The sequence below is a fragment of the Mesoplodon bidens genome (genome assembly GCF_964165515.1).
Source record: "Mesoplodon bidens genome assembly, chromosome: 8".
Classification (NCBI taxonomy): domain Eukaryota; kingdom Metazoa; phylum Chordata; class Mammalia; order Artiodactyla; family Ziphiidae; genus Mesoplodon; species Mesoplodon bidens.
The window spans coordinates 28,137,974-28,150,776 of record NC_138165.1 but is presented as its reverse complement, the minus strand read 5'-3'; the positions used below and the strand labels follow the sequence as shown (position 1 = coordinate 28,150,776).

Genomic DNA, 12,803 nt, shown 5'->3' with positions numbered 1-12,803 from the left:
TTGGCAGTCCATAGCATGGTTGTCCCCACAGAGGAGCCCCTGAGGCCATGACTGGTAGCCTCTTGTTCTTTTTTCTTTCTCTCTCTCTCCTTTATTATCCTGCTCACTCTTCCTAGTCATTTGAAGATATGACTGGGGAGGGTGTCATAATAGGGCTGAGTAAGGCTATTGGATGTCAAAAACAAGGGTTATAATGAAATAATGAGGCTGGCCAAAGAGGCATTTTTAAATAATGAATCCCAAACAGCTTTTGAAGTCTGCCAACACCACTGGTATAGGTGTAGCTTCCTTGAATAACTGCAAGATGGACAAGACTCAATTATATTACAAAGTCTGTGTTTGATTTTTAAAGAAAAGCATGCTCATCAATTTAGTTACATCTCACCTTGGTCTGATGGCTAATCTGTTCCTGGTGGAGATCAAGTTGTTATTTGGCTAGGAAAAAAAACAGTCAGAATTCTCCGTGTATGTTTTAGCTTGACTAGGTTTGGTCCACTATTTTTATTTTGTCAGTTCACGCCACAAACACTTTATCAGAGAGATGAGACCACGTACATTTATCATGAAAACTCAGAATAGTGTTGCCCCTCAAAGAAAAATACATGGATTTGTCATAATAGCAACTCATATTGCCTACAAAACTGAAGTATCACGTGGTCAGAGAAGCATGGACTCTTACTAGAGTGTGTGAATCCAATTAGATACTTAGCCTGGAGCCATTCATCCCTGTTCTTCAGAGCAGCTTCTAGAAGCAGATATTTGCATTTGTAGAGTTCAGTCTTCAGGCAATGTGAATCCTGCATCACAGAGTGTTGACCCTGGCAAACTATACTGTTGCTTTCATGGGGAAAACACATTTCCTAGTTGCTGGTCTGTAGTTTAGATGGAGTTACTGGAGCAATAGAGTAAACCCACAGGTATTCTGCAGTGGAAGTGGAAGATATTTTTTAAGAGTATTAATGCACAGCCAGAATAATGAATAGGGTTTTAGAATGAAAACATACTGATCTGGGAAGCGTCTGTGGAGGGATGATGATGGCCTTTGGAAATTTCCCTACAAATTAACAAAGACTTCTGAAAAAGGAACCAATGTATATACACTCTCCAAGAACTGAGGGAAACGCTAGTCAGCCCTCAGTCACAGTAGACATGCTGACTTCCTTAGTTTTCCTTTTTTGAACTTTTTATCATGGAAATTTTAAACTTATACAAAAATAAAACAGTGTAATGAACCCTGTATACCCAACACCCAGCTTCAGCTATTAGCAGCTCTTGCTAGTGTGTTTCACCTGACCCCACCCACTCCCTTCTCTTCTATACTATATGGAAGCAAATCTCCAGCATAATATTATTTCATTCATAAATATTTTTTATCCTCAAGGACTGAAAAAAAACACCTTATCATTGGTACATCCAAAAAAAATTTATAATTTTTTAATATCACATATTCAGTCAGTGTTCAAATTTCCAATTGTCTCATGAATGTCATAAATGTTTTATTTTGTTACAGTTTGAGTCAAGATCCACAAAAGTCCCCCACATTGCAATTGCTTAATATGTCTCTTAATCAATAGATTTCTTCCTGCATCTTTTTTTTTTTGAAGCTTATTTGTTCAAAAATTTTACTTTAAAAAATTACTCTTTCTTTCTCTCCAACCTGACTCTAAGCCGTGTGCTGCTCACCACCACGTCTATCATGTGTTAGTATTTTTGTTGACTATAGACAGTTGAAATAGAAATTGAAATTTAGGTCATTTTGTTGCTTGATAGAAATTCTGGTATGAGATTTTGGGGACATTAAGCTATAGCCATAAGAGGAAAGTAAGGTTTGGGGGGACTTTGTGTCCTTTTATATTTTAATAGACCATGAGATACTGTTTCGCTTTTGTTTGAGGGTATTTGTGTCAGTCTGTCTGTCTGTCCATGTCCATCTTTTGTCTCTGCTATGAGATGTGATTTTGATACATTGTCACATGGTGTGATTGCATTTATTTATCATTCAATCTTGTCTTAAAATGAAATGTTCGTTGTTAGGAGTTTTCAAATGGGTATTGTGTGTGTGTGTGCATAAATATATATACACACACACGTGTATGTGTATATATATGTACATACATATTTATATTTAAATGGACTTCAACAAAATTAGTTGTGTTGTAGGAGATCGCATAGATTTTGTTGGCACTGAGCCGAGTAGAGCAAAATGGACCAGCTTAAGCTATTTAGAGTAATCTACATGAATGTCTGGAATCTGGCCTTGAATTTACACTAAGCTTACTGTTTATGCTTCTTTTATTCTTTCTAAAGATCAGTATTATTTTTCGAGGACCCTTGAGGTGCAGGGATCTGTATATTCTGCTATAAAAAGTCCTAGTCCAGATGTTCTGAATGAGTCCTCATCACAAGGAGGGAAGGATAGACTTCCTCAGAGAGGGGACTTAGACCAGGAACATTCCAACATTAGCTCTCTGACAGTTATTTCAGAGGCAAAAGCAATTTCCTCTGGAAACACAGCAGTCAGCACATCTTTCTAACACGAGTTCTCTGTCACACACCCCTAGATAATCTATTGCGTTGATGCCTTCGTGACAGCCAAGCCAAGCCTGCTGTATGGGGTTGAGTTTTTCTGTGAATGCCAAGTTGGCCAAAATTTGGCAATAATCCTGAATTTGCTGAGAACAAAGCCTGATAAAGCGTAGAGTAGGTTGAAAAGGACTTTTGAGTTACATAATAATAAAAATTATTCTATCAACAACTCAATGAGTGAATGAGGCTGTGTCTGCCCCTGTTTCACAGAGCAGATGCCAGGTCATCTCAGCAATACACCTAGTTTAACAGTCACCTGACTATATGTGGGCAAAACACACCAGTGCTTGGCATCGTGTTTGACTGACACAGAGGCCCAGAGAGTGATGGCACGCCTCGGCATCCGCCTCAGAGCTGGCACTTACCCTGGGCTTGGGTCGGTTCACAGAGCCACTGACCCCTTCTGAAGCCTGCAGTCTCTCCTCCTCCCTCAGCGTACCTTGATTTGGGGAATAAAAGCTGGAGGTGTTAAATTAAAAATTGAAATATTTATGGAGAAAAACAGGACCACCACATCTGGATTTGTATTTTAAAAACTACAACAGAGGAGCTCATCTGGAAATCAATGATACTGGACAGATTATTTGTTTTATGACACTGGATTTTTTTAAATTTAAAAGCATTATGCTTTAGAAACATGTACGTTTGGGAGACATCTTCAATGGTAAAGGTTGGTATAGGGTGGGTCAACATGCCCTTCCTTCAGTATTCTTGGGCAGCCCTATTAGACCATTGGGATAGAGGTCCCATCACTGTGACCTAGTGGAGTGGACCTTTTGATTGGAAGACAGCTTGAAAAATCTGGATTTGCCTTGATGCTTGTCTGTTACTTACCTCTTTAGGTCATCCTCGATTTTTCAACCAGCTCTCCACTGGACTGGATATCATTGGTTTAGCTGGCGAATGGCTGACATCAACTGCCAATACCAATATGTAAGTCCCACATATTATTTCCATGTAAGCAAACATGATGTCTGAGTATGGCTTGTTGTATTAAAAGTCCAATTCCAATGGTTCTATAATAGTTTTATTAAAGTGTGCCCTAGTCATCTTTTCTCTTAAAATCTTTTAGGTTTATCACAGTTCTGAGTTAAAGGTAGATACTTGATAAACTATTTTTTAATTGAATAATGCAGTTTAATAAGAGCATGGTCATAAGAAGTAATAACTCTAGCTTCCAAAGTTTAGTGTGAAACTTCATGTTAAAAGACTCCATATTTCTTAATGATATATTTAAAGAGATCATGTTCTGGGGTATAATCTTGGTCCATTTTCCCACCCAAGCATATTGCTCCTTATCATTTAGGTCATTTTTCCTTCATAATTAAAGAGGCCATAAAGCCACAAACCAATTTGACCAGCCTATTGTTCAACTAAAAATTCTAAAACAATTCATGTAGCGATATCCCTTTGAAAGGAATTATATATCCCTTTCAAAATAACTTTTTCTGAATGTGAAATTTTTTCCATACTTGAGTAGGCAAAGCCTTTGTTTGTTTCTAAGTTCTTATAAATTTATTTGAAACTGTCTCTAAGGTCCTGGCGGTAGGAGGGTTGTGTGTGCAAGTAATACCTGGGTAGTCTTCTGGTAATCACCCCACAGTTTCTTCTACACACACGTGCCATCTTTGGAGACAAGGACAGGTTACAAGTTGATGGACGGGCATCATAGCCTACTAAGTACTGTCTTTTCTTTCAACGCTCAGATAATGTTTTACCACTCTCTATGTATCCAGACAGTGGTACCACATTCTATGAAAGTATCCAGAGGGAAATAATAAAACAAGGTTATCGCAATAAGTTAAAAATAACTACATAAGAATTATATGGGTTTTAGTCACTGTGGAAATATTTGGAAAATAACCGTACACTTTATAGTTCATGGTAAAGTAGATTTGAAAAATGAATTTAGGTGAAAGGGTGGTGTTATTTAAAATGAGAAATTCCATTTGACATCAAGATAGAATGTAAGTTATTAAAGTTCAAGGTATTCTATTTTTCTTAAAGTACTACCAGCCACAGAACCTGAAAGGGCATTTTAAACTTATATATTGATTTGTGTGTGTTCCAAAGCTGTTTAATGCTGTGACTCAAAATACTTAACTACATTCAGAAAAGTTTCTATTAATTAAGGCCTCCTGCTTTGTTTGCTAATTTAAAACAACAACAACATTTAAAAAGCAAATGTGACAAATGAAACCATTAGTGCTAAAAGGCATAAAAGATTAAATTGATTGAAAAGCCAAATGGTTTTCCTGCTCCCTACTTGCAAGTCAAGGTTAACTTCACAGAATGTTCATGTTGGATCACTGAGGCTCTGAAGGGCTGGGAGGAATTCAGGTCAAAGATACAATCACCTGTATGATCTCCTCAACAAAAAAACTCCCCTTTGCAGTCTTTATGTTTATGGTTTGTGAGATAAAAATATATCAGCAAGCACAGACATCATAATATATTAATTATAATTTGAAAAAAGACAGTAATGTTTAACTGAAACATCTCACACTAAGGAATGATTTTAATTAGAAAGTACAGCTTTAAAAAAAAAACAACTATTTAGAAAATAAATGAGAAAAATAGAGTAAAAGGTACATACCCATTAAGGCCCAAGTACCCTTATTAATATAGGCACCCAGTTCACCCAGTGTCTTTAAGTGTGTATTCTGTAGGCCACTCAGCTGTGATTTCCTAATATGTATAGCTCAGTCTCAAGGTAAATAAAAGGAATTCACCCCGTTGAACCATTTATGACCACATATTCTCCTAAAAGACTTTTCTTTAACCAGGGAAATCTCACAAATTCTCCTTTTTTTTTTTTTGTATGTGTTCATAAAATGAAAGTCCCTTACTCTTCCCTTACCTCAGCTCAGCCATGAAACACTAAAATATTGTCCAACCATCTGAGGTCAAGGCCAGTCCAACTAAATGGCACATAGTAATTGCAGCTGTACTGAACAGTGGATATTTATAAAATATGATCCGATTCCAACAGATCGATAACAAAGGTTATTTAAAATACTGAAATAGTTTCTGTCAGTTCTAGAGACAAGGCATTGTCTGAAGAAGTAATAACTATTATCTAGAAATTGTTCTAAGCCAGTTCCCCTGGAAGATCAGGAAATGTGGCGGCGCTGTCAGGAGCTTATGCAGAAATTTGCTCCCTTGTGACAAGTCCTTCTCCAGCTGGGAACAGTGTCCAAAATAAGCCTGGGAAAGAATGGCAAAAGGATCTTTTTTGGCAGAGTAGGATTTAATTAGTGATACGCTCAGTATTTTGACCTGTACTTCATTGAGTTGGATGGCACTGGTAATAGAGAATAATAACTACATTCCTCAGTATACTCTCCCTAAAAGAACTATCCAATATCTTAATCCAAGTAGCAAAGTGTAAGGTATCTGATGGTTAGAATAGAAGGAACATTTATGCCCATGCTTTCACACCCGCCTGTGCATTCAGCTTTGAGATATATTCTTCCAAGCTAGGACTCAGTGAAGATCCAAAGAAAACGTCACCAATGTGTAGTTGGCCATGGCATGTACAGCTCTTTTCTTCCAAAACACAGGCACCGAGCAGGTGTAAACAACAGCCTGCCCTCAAGCACCTGATGATAATACCTAATCCTAGTGGCAAGATCTGTCACAGCCCTTTGTTATGAGGTTATGATTTCAAGTATCTAGCACTTTATTTTCATAGAAATTACACAGGAGAAATTTTCTATGGGAATTATCAGTCATTTTATACTAGTAGGCAGGTTGTTACAGAGGAGCCTGCAATAAGTAGTTCTCATTTGTCATAGAAAAGCAGCTGTGATGTAAAGGACATGGAATTCCAGCTTGGAAACATCCTACATGTGAGATCTTGAAACAACTCACTGAATTTCTCTGAGCCCCAGTTTCTTCTTCAGAAAAATGAAGAATAATTGTATCCACCTTACATAGTGGTTCTGAAGACTAAAAAAGACACCAGTCTTAAGTGCCCAGTGTATACAACGTACAATGCACACACCCAGGAAAGTCAGCCAGCCCATAGGTCACTGTTGCCATTTGCAACCCCTCCCTTCAACTTCCCAGCTCTTTTGTTTCTGTCTCTCATCATCTCTGGATACTGAAGGGGCTCACTAAGTTCCCCCTCAGGTGTGTTATCTTTTAAGGTAAAGATGGGCCACCCACCACATCCATAAGGAGGATAAAATCTAAGAGGAGTGTCAAGTTAGAGAATCAACATAGAAAATTATTTCTTCCTCTCATTAAAGAAGTTCCTGGTTTGGCAGTCACCAGGGATGCAGGATCCTTGTGCCTTCCTGGTTCATACTGAGGCATGTGGCTCTCATCTTCAATGTTACTTCATGGTGCAAGCTAGCTGCTGGAGTTCCAGCCATCATTTATGTGTTCCAGATCTCAGGAAGGAGTGCAGGCAGAGGGAGGAAGGAGGAAGGAAGGAAAGAAAGAAAAGAGGGAAGGAGGAAGAGCAAAAGGGAAACACACTCTTTACTTCTAAGAAACCTTCTCAGAAGCTCCGCAAGACATTTCTCATAGCATCTCTTTAGCTAGAACTTAATCCAATGGCCACACCTAGGGAGGCTAGAAAATACAGTCTTTGATCTGGATGAACTGCAACTCCAAATAAAATTGAATGAAGGAAGGGAAATTTTGATACTGGTTAGCAACCAGCAGATTCTGCCGTCAGAGAAAATCAGCTTAACAATCAGTTTGCCTCCATTAATCCCACTGGGAAGGTGAGTTGAACTACTAAAACAGGGCTGACTCACTACCCTACTCAGAATATAAAAACTCTCCTTTAGTGTCACTCCCTGAATGTCACAATCATACTGTTTTTAAACCCTTACTTTCAATCCCATGTTCTTATGCTTCAACCTAGCGCTTTTAGCTGGTTTAGTTTCTTATCCTCCGATTCTGAAATGTCATCTTGTGCTATGACTTCAGCATCAAACTAGCTGCTTCTGAATCCATATTTGACCTTTCATCTCTTGCCTTTATCCACTTTCATCTGTCATTTACGGAAGGGGTACCAAACCTGGAGTCCCAGTTGCAAGAGGAGACTCTCCTACAAGTGTATACAAAATGATGTCCATATCCTCATTGTCTTCCTAGAGAGAGGGACCATAGCTTTCCTAGGAGTCCCAAAAGTGTCTGTTATCTCAATTAAGTTAACAACCACTGCTCTAGGGTGAACTTCAAGGTCTTCTCTAAGGCTTTGGATGCAGGCAGACTCCCAGTTGTAAGCACGGCCCAGGATGAGAAGGCAAGTTCAGAGGAAGTGTCAGGAATGGGGGCACCACGTTAGCCCACGTGACAGTCCTGGCTGAGGATCAACAGCCGTGGGGCAATCTACCAGCTTCCAGGAGAGGATGTCAGGACTAAGGTCACAAATCGGAATAAGCTTGGTGTTAGCTGTGGGGTAACTGGTCCTTCAGACCCAGGCAGGGACTGTCAAATAGGATGCAGCTAAGGCCAAGATGCTGGATTCATCCTAGTAAGCTTCCTCCTCAAGGTTGGGAATTGTCTTATGACATCTTTGTCTCCTCAGTATGTAAAAAGCCACTTGGAAGAAAATAGTCATTCATTAAATATTTGTTGAACAGAACTGAAAGAAAGGTTTCAGAATCGGGAACCTGGCATAAGTAAGGAAGCTGAGATAGATGAGATCAGATAATCTCACGATCAAACTCTCTAGACTCTTCCTCCTGATCCTGAGAGTAATAGCCATGTTCCTGGTAAGAAGACTAATTCATGCAAACCTGGGCCCTAAGTTGATTCAAATCCTGAAGTGGACCAACCCTCTGGCCTTCAACCCCATCCTTTCTCCCTTCCCCATGTGGTTCCTGCACCAACTTGACTCTGGTCCAGCTTTCATCCAATCCTTGATACGGTTCTGATATTATGGTGTATGATTCCATTGGTTCCTTGCCTTACCCTAGAGAGCCTTCTCATTTGGTACTGTGAGACTTAAACACACACACTGCCACCAGTACCTCTTCACCATGCAAACACTTTTGCCATTCCAACATTTCCAACAATCAGTGGCACCGTTGATAACGCATTTGTTCAAGAATGGTTAGAACCACATCATGAGTTTGCCCCTTGGTACACTCAGCAGCACAGGCTAAACCAGGAATCCTTCTCTTCTTCTTCCTTTATCAGGCCATCAGACATGAGGGAGTGTTGGTTGCTACGGTGATGGGGCTCAGAGCAGAACCAAAGCATGATTGTGACCTCCAGAGGTGATGGTAACTGAACACATGATTTCCAAGGGTCTTCCTCCCAAATTCAAGGTGTCTCCCAAGGAAAATGGACATATTCTTTTTGCAAACAAAATTCTTCTACCAGAAGATATACCCTGAGGATCCTTCAGGATCTTTTTGTCCTCTTTTACCACCATGTGATTAATTTGATTACTTAATTTTTCTCCATGATTAAAATTTAGTACCTTCACCTGGGTCTTTGTACAACAATTGTTGTTTCATCCTTGCAAATAGCTTTTCTAAATCATGAAGCCAGAAAAAATTCCCATTAATTCTCAGCATTGGCATTCAGCCTAAACACCCTAACCAGGGATGAAGTCTCCCCATATCACTTGGCTGAGTCAATCTAGGAATCTCCCTTCGGCGAGCATTGTCTGAGCCGAGCCCACAAACTCTAATGCTTAAGAAGGCCAAGCAAAAAGAAGAAAGATAAAGAGTCTCACAGTCAGTAAATACCTTTTTGTTTTCTGGTTTAATTTTCTGTAGATGGACCTTCTTTGATTTCTCTTAAGCCCTTTGCCTTGGTACCATGATTTTGTTTCAATGATTAGTCACCAGACTGTGTTTTGAATGGCTTTGAGAAGAGCATGGCTTGCTACTTTTAAGTCAGTTACTTAGAAGACAAAGCTAACCTACCAGAATATCTTGATGCCCACAGTTAGCTGTATATGCCAGTTGACATTCTTCTTGTTTTTTTGTGATTGGTAATTAGAAAATCATCACTTATAATTATTCTTGACAGATACCGACTTCAGAGAATTATAGAAGCATTGCTGTCCTTAGGGATTATCAGTAGAAAAACCATGTAGATAATTATATTGAGATCTTTAAAACCTAGGTCAATACTTCCAATTATCTTCATGGTTAGCTTTCAGGTATTTACATTGTTTTTAAAAGATAGACTTTTTGGGAATTCCCTGATGGTCCAGTGGTTAGGACTCCGTGCTTTCACTGCTGAGGGCGCGGGTTCAATCCCTGGTCGGGGAACTAAGATCCTGCAAGCCACCTACCTTGGCCAAAAAAATGTTTTAAATAGACTTTGGCTCTTGGTTTTATAAATTCTACAAGTGTGAAGTTGGCAATCAGTTTTTTGTAAAATGTTGCAAACCATTTACATAGAATTTAGAATACATTTTTTCAATTAGCATTTGCATCATCCTATAATCTTAGAGGTGAAAGGGACCCAGAAAAGTCATTTTCTTTCTTTCTATTTCTCTGGGTGGACCACACCTAAGACATTCCGTTGAGATGAAAGTCTGTTTTGTTGGTGAAGAATCACAGAGCAGGTACTTCCACCACCTCTCTTGGTAACCCAGGATGGTTTCTAACATTTTATGATTGATGACAGTGCATTTCCAGGAAATAAATTGTTTTAGTGGTTTTAAACATCTTTTATTCAAACCCAAGTACAAATACTAAACCAGTTATCTGTGTTCCCCAAATAAGTGGTTTGACTTCTTTATTTTCATTCTTTTTCTCACCACCTTTCCAGGTTTACATATGAAATTGCACCAGTGTTTGTCCTCATGGAGCAAATAACACTTAAGAAGATGAGAGAGATAGTTGGATGGTCAAGTAAAGATGGTGATGGGATATTTTCTCCTGGTAGGTTTCTGTTCTCTTTCCCCGGCTCTCCTCAAGGTTTGCAGTATGGATCCTTGGGATCCATGAGAACACTAAACACAAAGTGAGTTTTTAGAAGAATAACAATTTTTTCAGTAGTCCTGCCTCTTACCTTTGTCAGAGTGAAGGCTAGCAAGAGTGCTACATTCTATGTGTACTAACCAACAAAGGCTGTGCCTAAACCTGTACTCACTGACAAAGGCTGTGTCTAAATCATGCTAAACAACTCTGGTCTGTCAATAGCAGTTTGATTAAGCTGGGGAGCAGAGAATCAAGATTATCAGTGGACAGATCAATTTTGGCCAAAATAGTGTATCTACTTTAAATCTCTAGTTCAATATAGATACAATAAGAATCTTTAAAACAAGGACAGATAATCTTGTAGAAAGGAGGGAGTTTGGAGTGGTGTCAGAGACAGTGTGATTGTGTACAAAGGGAAGAGAAAAAAAATTGCAATTGTTCAGGCAATTGAATCAGTCCATGAATTTGCCTGTTTGTCAGGTAACTGATGCAAACATGACTCGTTTGTGTTGGCCAGACATACCTGGTTACCTCAGTTCTCCTTGCATCTTGATTTAAGTAAACACGAGTTTGGTTTTATTTTAATACACTTGGAGTTCTTCTAAATGACTCAATAACTTAGTTGGGCTGTTCTTTGAGGAGAGTATCCAGGCAATGTCACTGTTTCCTTCCATAGGCTCTATTGCGCTCTCTTTCTCTGTCTTTCTGACTCAGAGAAAAGATTCATCTTTGTTCAGTAAATAGATTGAGCAGAAAATGGAAGCAGGAGGGTTGTAACTCACCAACCTCTTTGCAGCCGCTGCTTCTGCCACTCCTTATATTCCTGTCTAGGCTTCGAGGTGGGACAGGCATCAGAGTACGTGAATCACCTCCAGCCAAGTTGCCTAAATGGCTTTGGTAATAGGTGTGATTATTTGTATTTCCAGGGCAAAGGGGCCAGAGGGAAGCCCTGGCAATAGGGAAGCCAGCAAAACCTATCACGATATTGTCCTTCCCCTTTCTGACCTCCCCTGTCTCTTGAGACACCACGTCAGCCTTTGTTGTTAGAAACAGTAACGAGGGAGTCCCAACAGCTCCCAATGTGTCTGCTTGCCGATAGGGGGAGCCATATCCAACATGTACAGCATCATGGCGGCTCGCTACAAGTACTTCCCGGAAGTTAAGACAAAGGGCATGGCGGCCGTACCCAAGCTGGTCCTCTTCACCTCAGAACACGTGAGTTGGGTGCTCTTGCTCATGGATTGTGGTGTTTTCCAAGGGACTAACATCTAACCTCCAGCCTCTGTTGCAGAGTCACTATTCCATAAAGAAAGCTGGGGCTGCACTTGGCTTTGGAACTGACAATGTGATTTTGATAAAGTGCAATGAAAGGTAGGCAAGGGAGAGTGAATATTAGGTTCTTGATGTATTAAATGTGCTCATCTGTTAAATTTGTTTTATTGTGCTTAAGGACTGACTCAGTACAGTGTGCCAAGCTGCTAATGGTCTGTTGAAAATATCTGATTAAATTACTTTTTGCTGCTGTTGAAGTTTTTTTCCATGTGCAATCTCACTGATTGTTCCTGTTAATTTCTCTCCTTTTCCAATAATTACAGGGGGAAGATAATTCCAGCTGATTTAGAGGCAAAAATTCTTGAAGCCAAGCAAAAGGTAGGTACGCTATGGTGCATCTAAACTCTGGTGAATATAGATTTTTTAAAATACCTTCTTTCTGTCCTAGACAATAAAAGTGTTTGATAATATAAGAGATAATTTTATTGTGTTTCTAAAATTCTTTTCTCAGATGTTTGCTTATTTTCAACTTGTGTGATGACATGGCTTTAAAGCTGTGTCTACACAATATCAATTTTTTTTTGAAAAGTGGAAAATTCAGTCATTAAACCACTTGTTCTGTCTTCACTGTGCCAAATGACTAGTTCGATGTACTTCAATAAATCCACTATCTGCGTCTCATGAAGATGCAGCCTAATTGAGGTTTTTACTTGCTACTTGGTATAATCTCATTTTAACAAGTATCATTTAAGGTTAGGATTCTATTTAGCAAATTGCTTGCATGCCCTGGCAGTTGGCCCATGATACTTGGTGAATCCAGCCTCAGTAAATTCTCTTAAACAGAAAAATCGCATAGAACAGATATATGCACGAGGCACTGCCAAGTAGCTGTCAGGCCATTTACCAACTCGTTGTTTTGGTTACATTCTTGTACCTCCTTCTCTAACTATGGTTGTTTGCCGGGTCTCAGCAGAGGAGACAGATAGAAATGTCGCTAGGGCTGAGCAAGGGGCAGAGGGGGTGCTCCTAGAACTCATA

General features: G+C 39.4%; 1 protein-coding gene across 2 annotated transcripts in view; it reads left to right on the top strand.

Annotated features, from left to right (window-relative positions):
* Positions 1 to 12,803, top strand: part of GAD1 (glutamate decarboxylase 1) — a gene marked incomplete at both ends in the record, with an annotated part of 38,885 nt that overhangs the window by 12,082 nt on the left and 14,000 nt on the right. The window contains 5 exons of one of the 2 annotated variants that reach the window (XM_081242781.1): positions 3,429 to 3,519; positions 10,342 to 10,454; positions 11,593 to 11,708; positions 11,785 to 11,864; positions 12,089 to 12,143. In XM_081242781.1, coding sequence (XP_081098907.1) covers positions 3,429 to 3,519; positions 10,342 to 10,454; positions 11,593 to 11,708; positions 11,785 to 11,864; positions 12,089 to 12,143 — 455 coding nt within the window. Of the gene's footprint in view, positions 1 to 3,428; positions 3,520 to 8,748; positions 8,786 to 10,341; positions 10,455 to 11,592; positions 11,709 to 11,784; positions 11,865 to 12,088; positions 12,144 to 12,803 lie in introns of those variants that run through there. The other variant, XM_081242782.1, reaches the window with a different exon arrangement.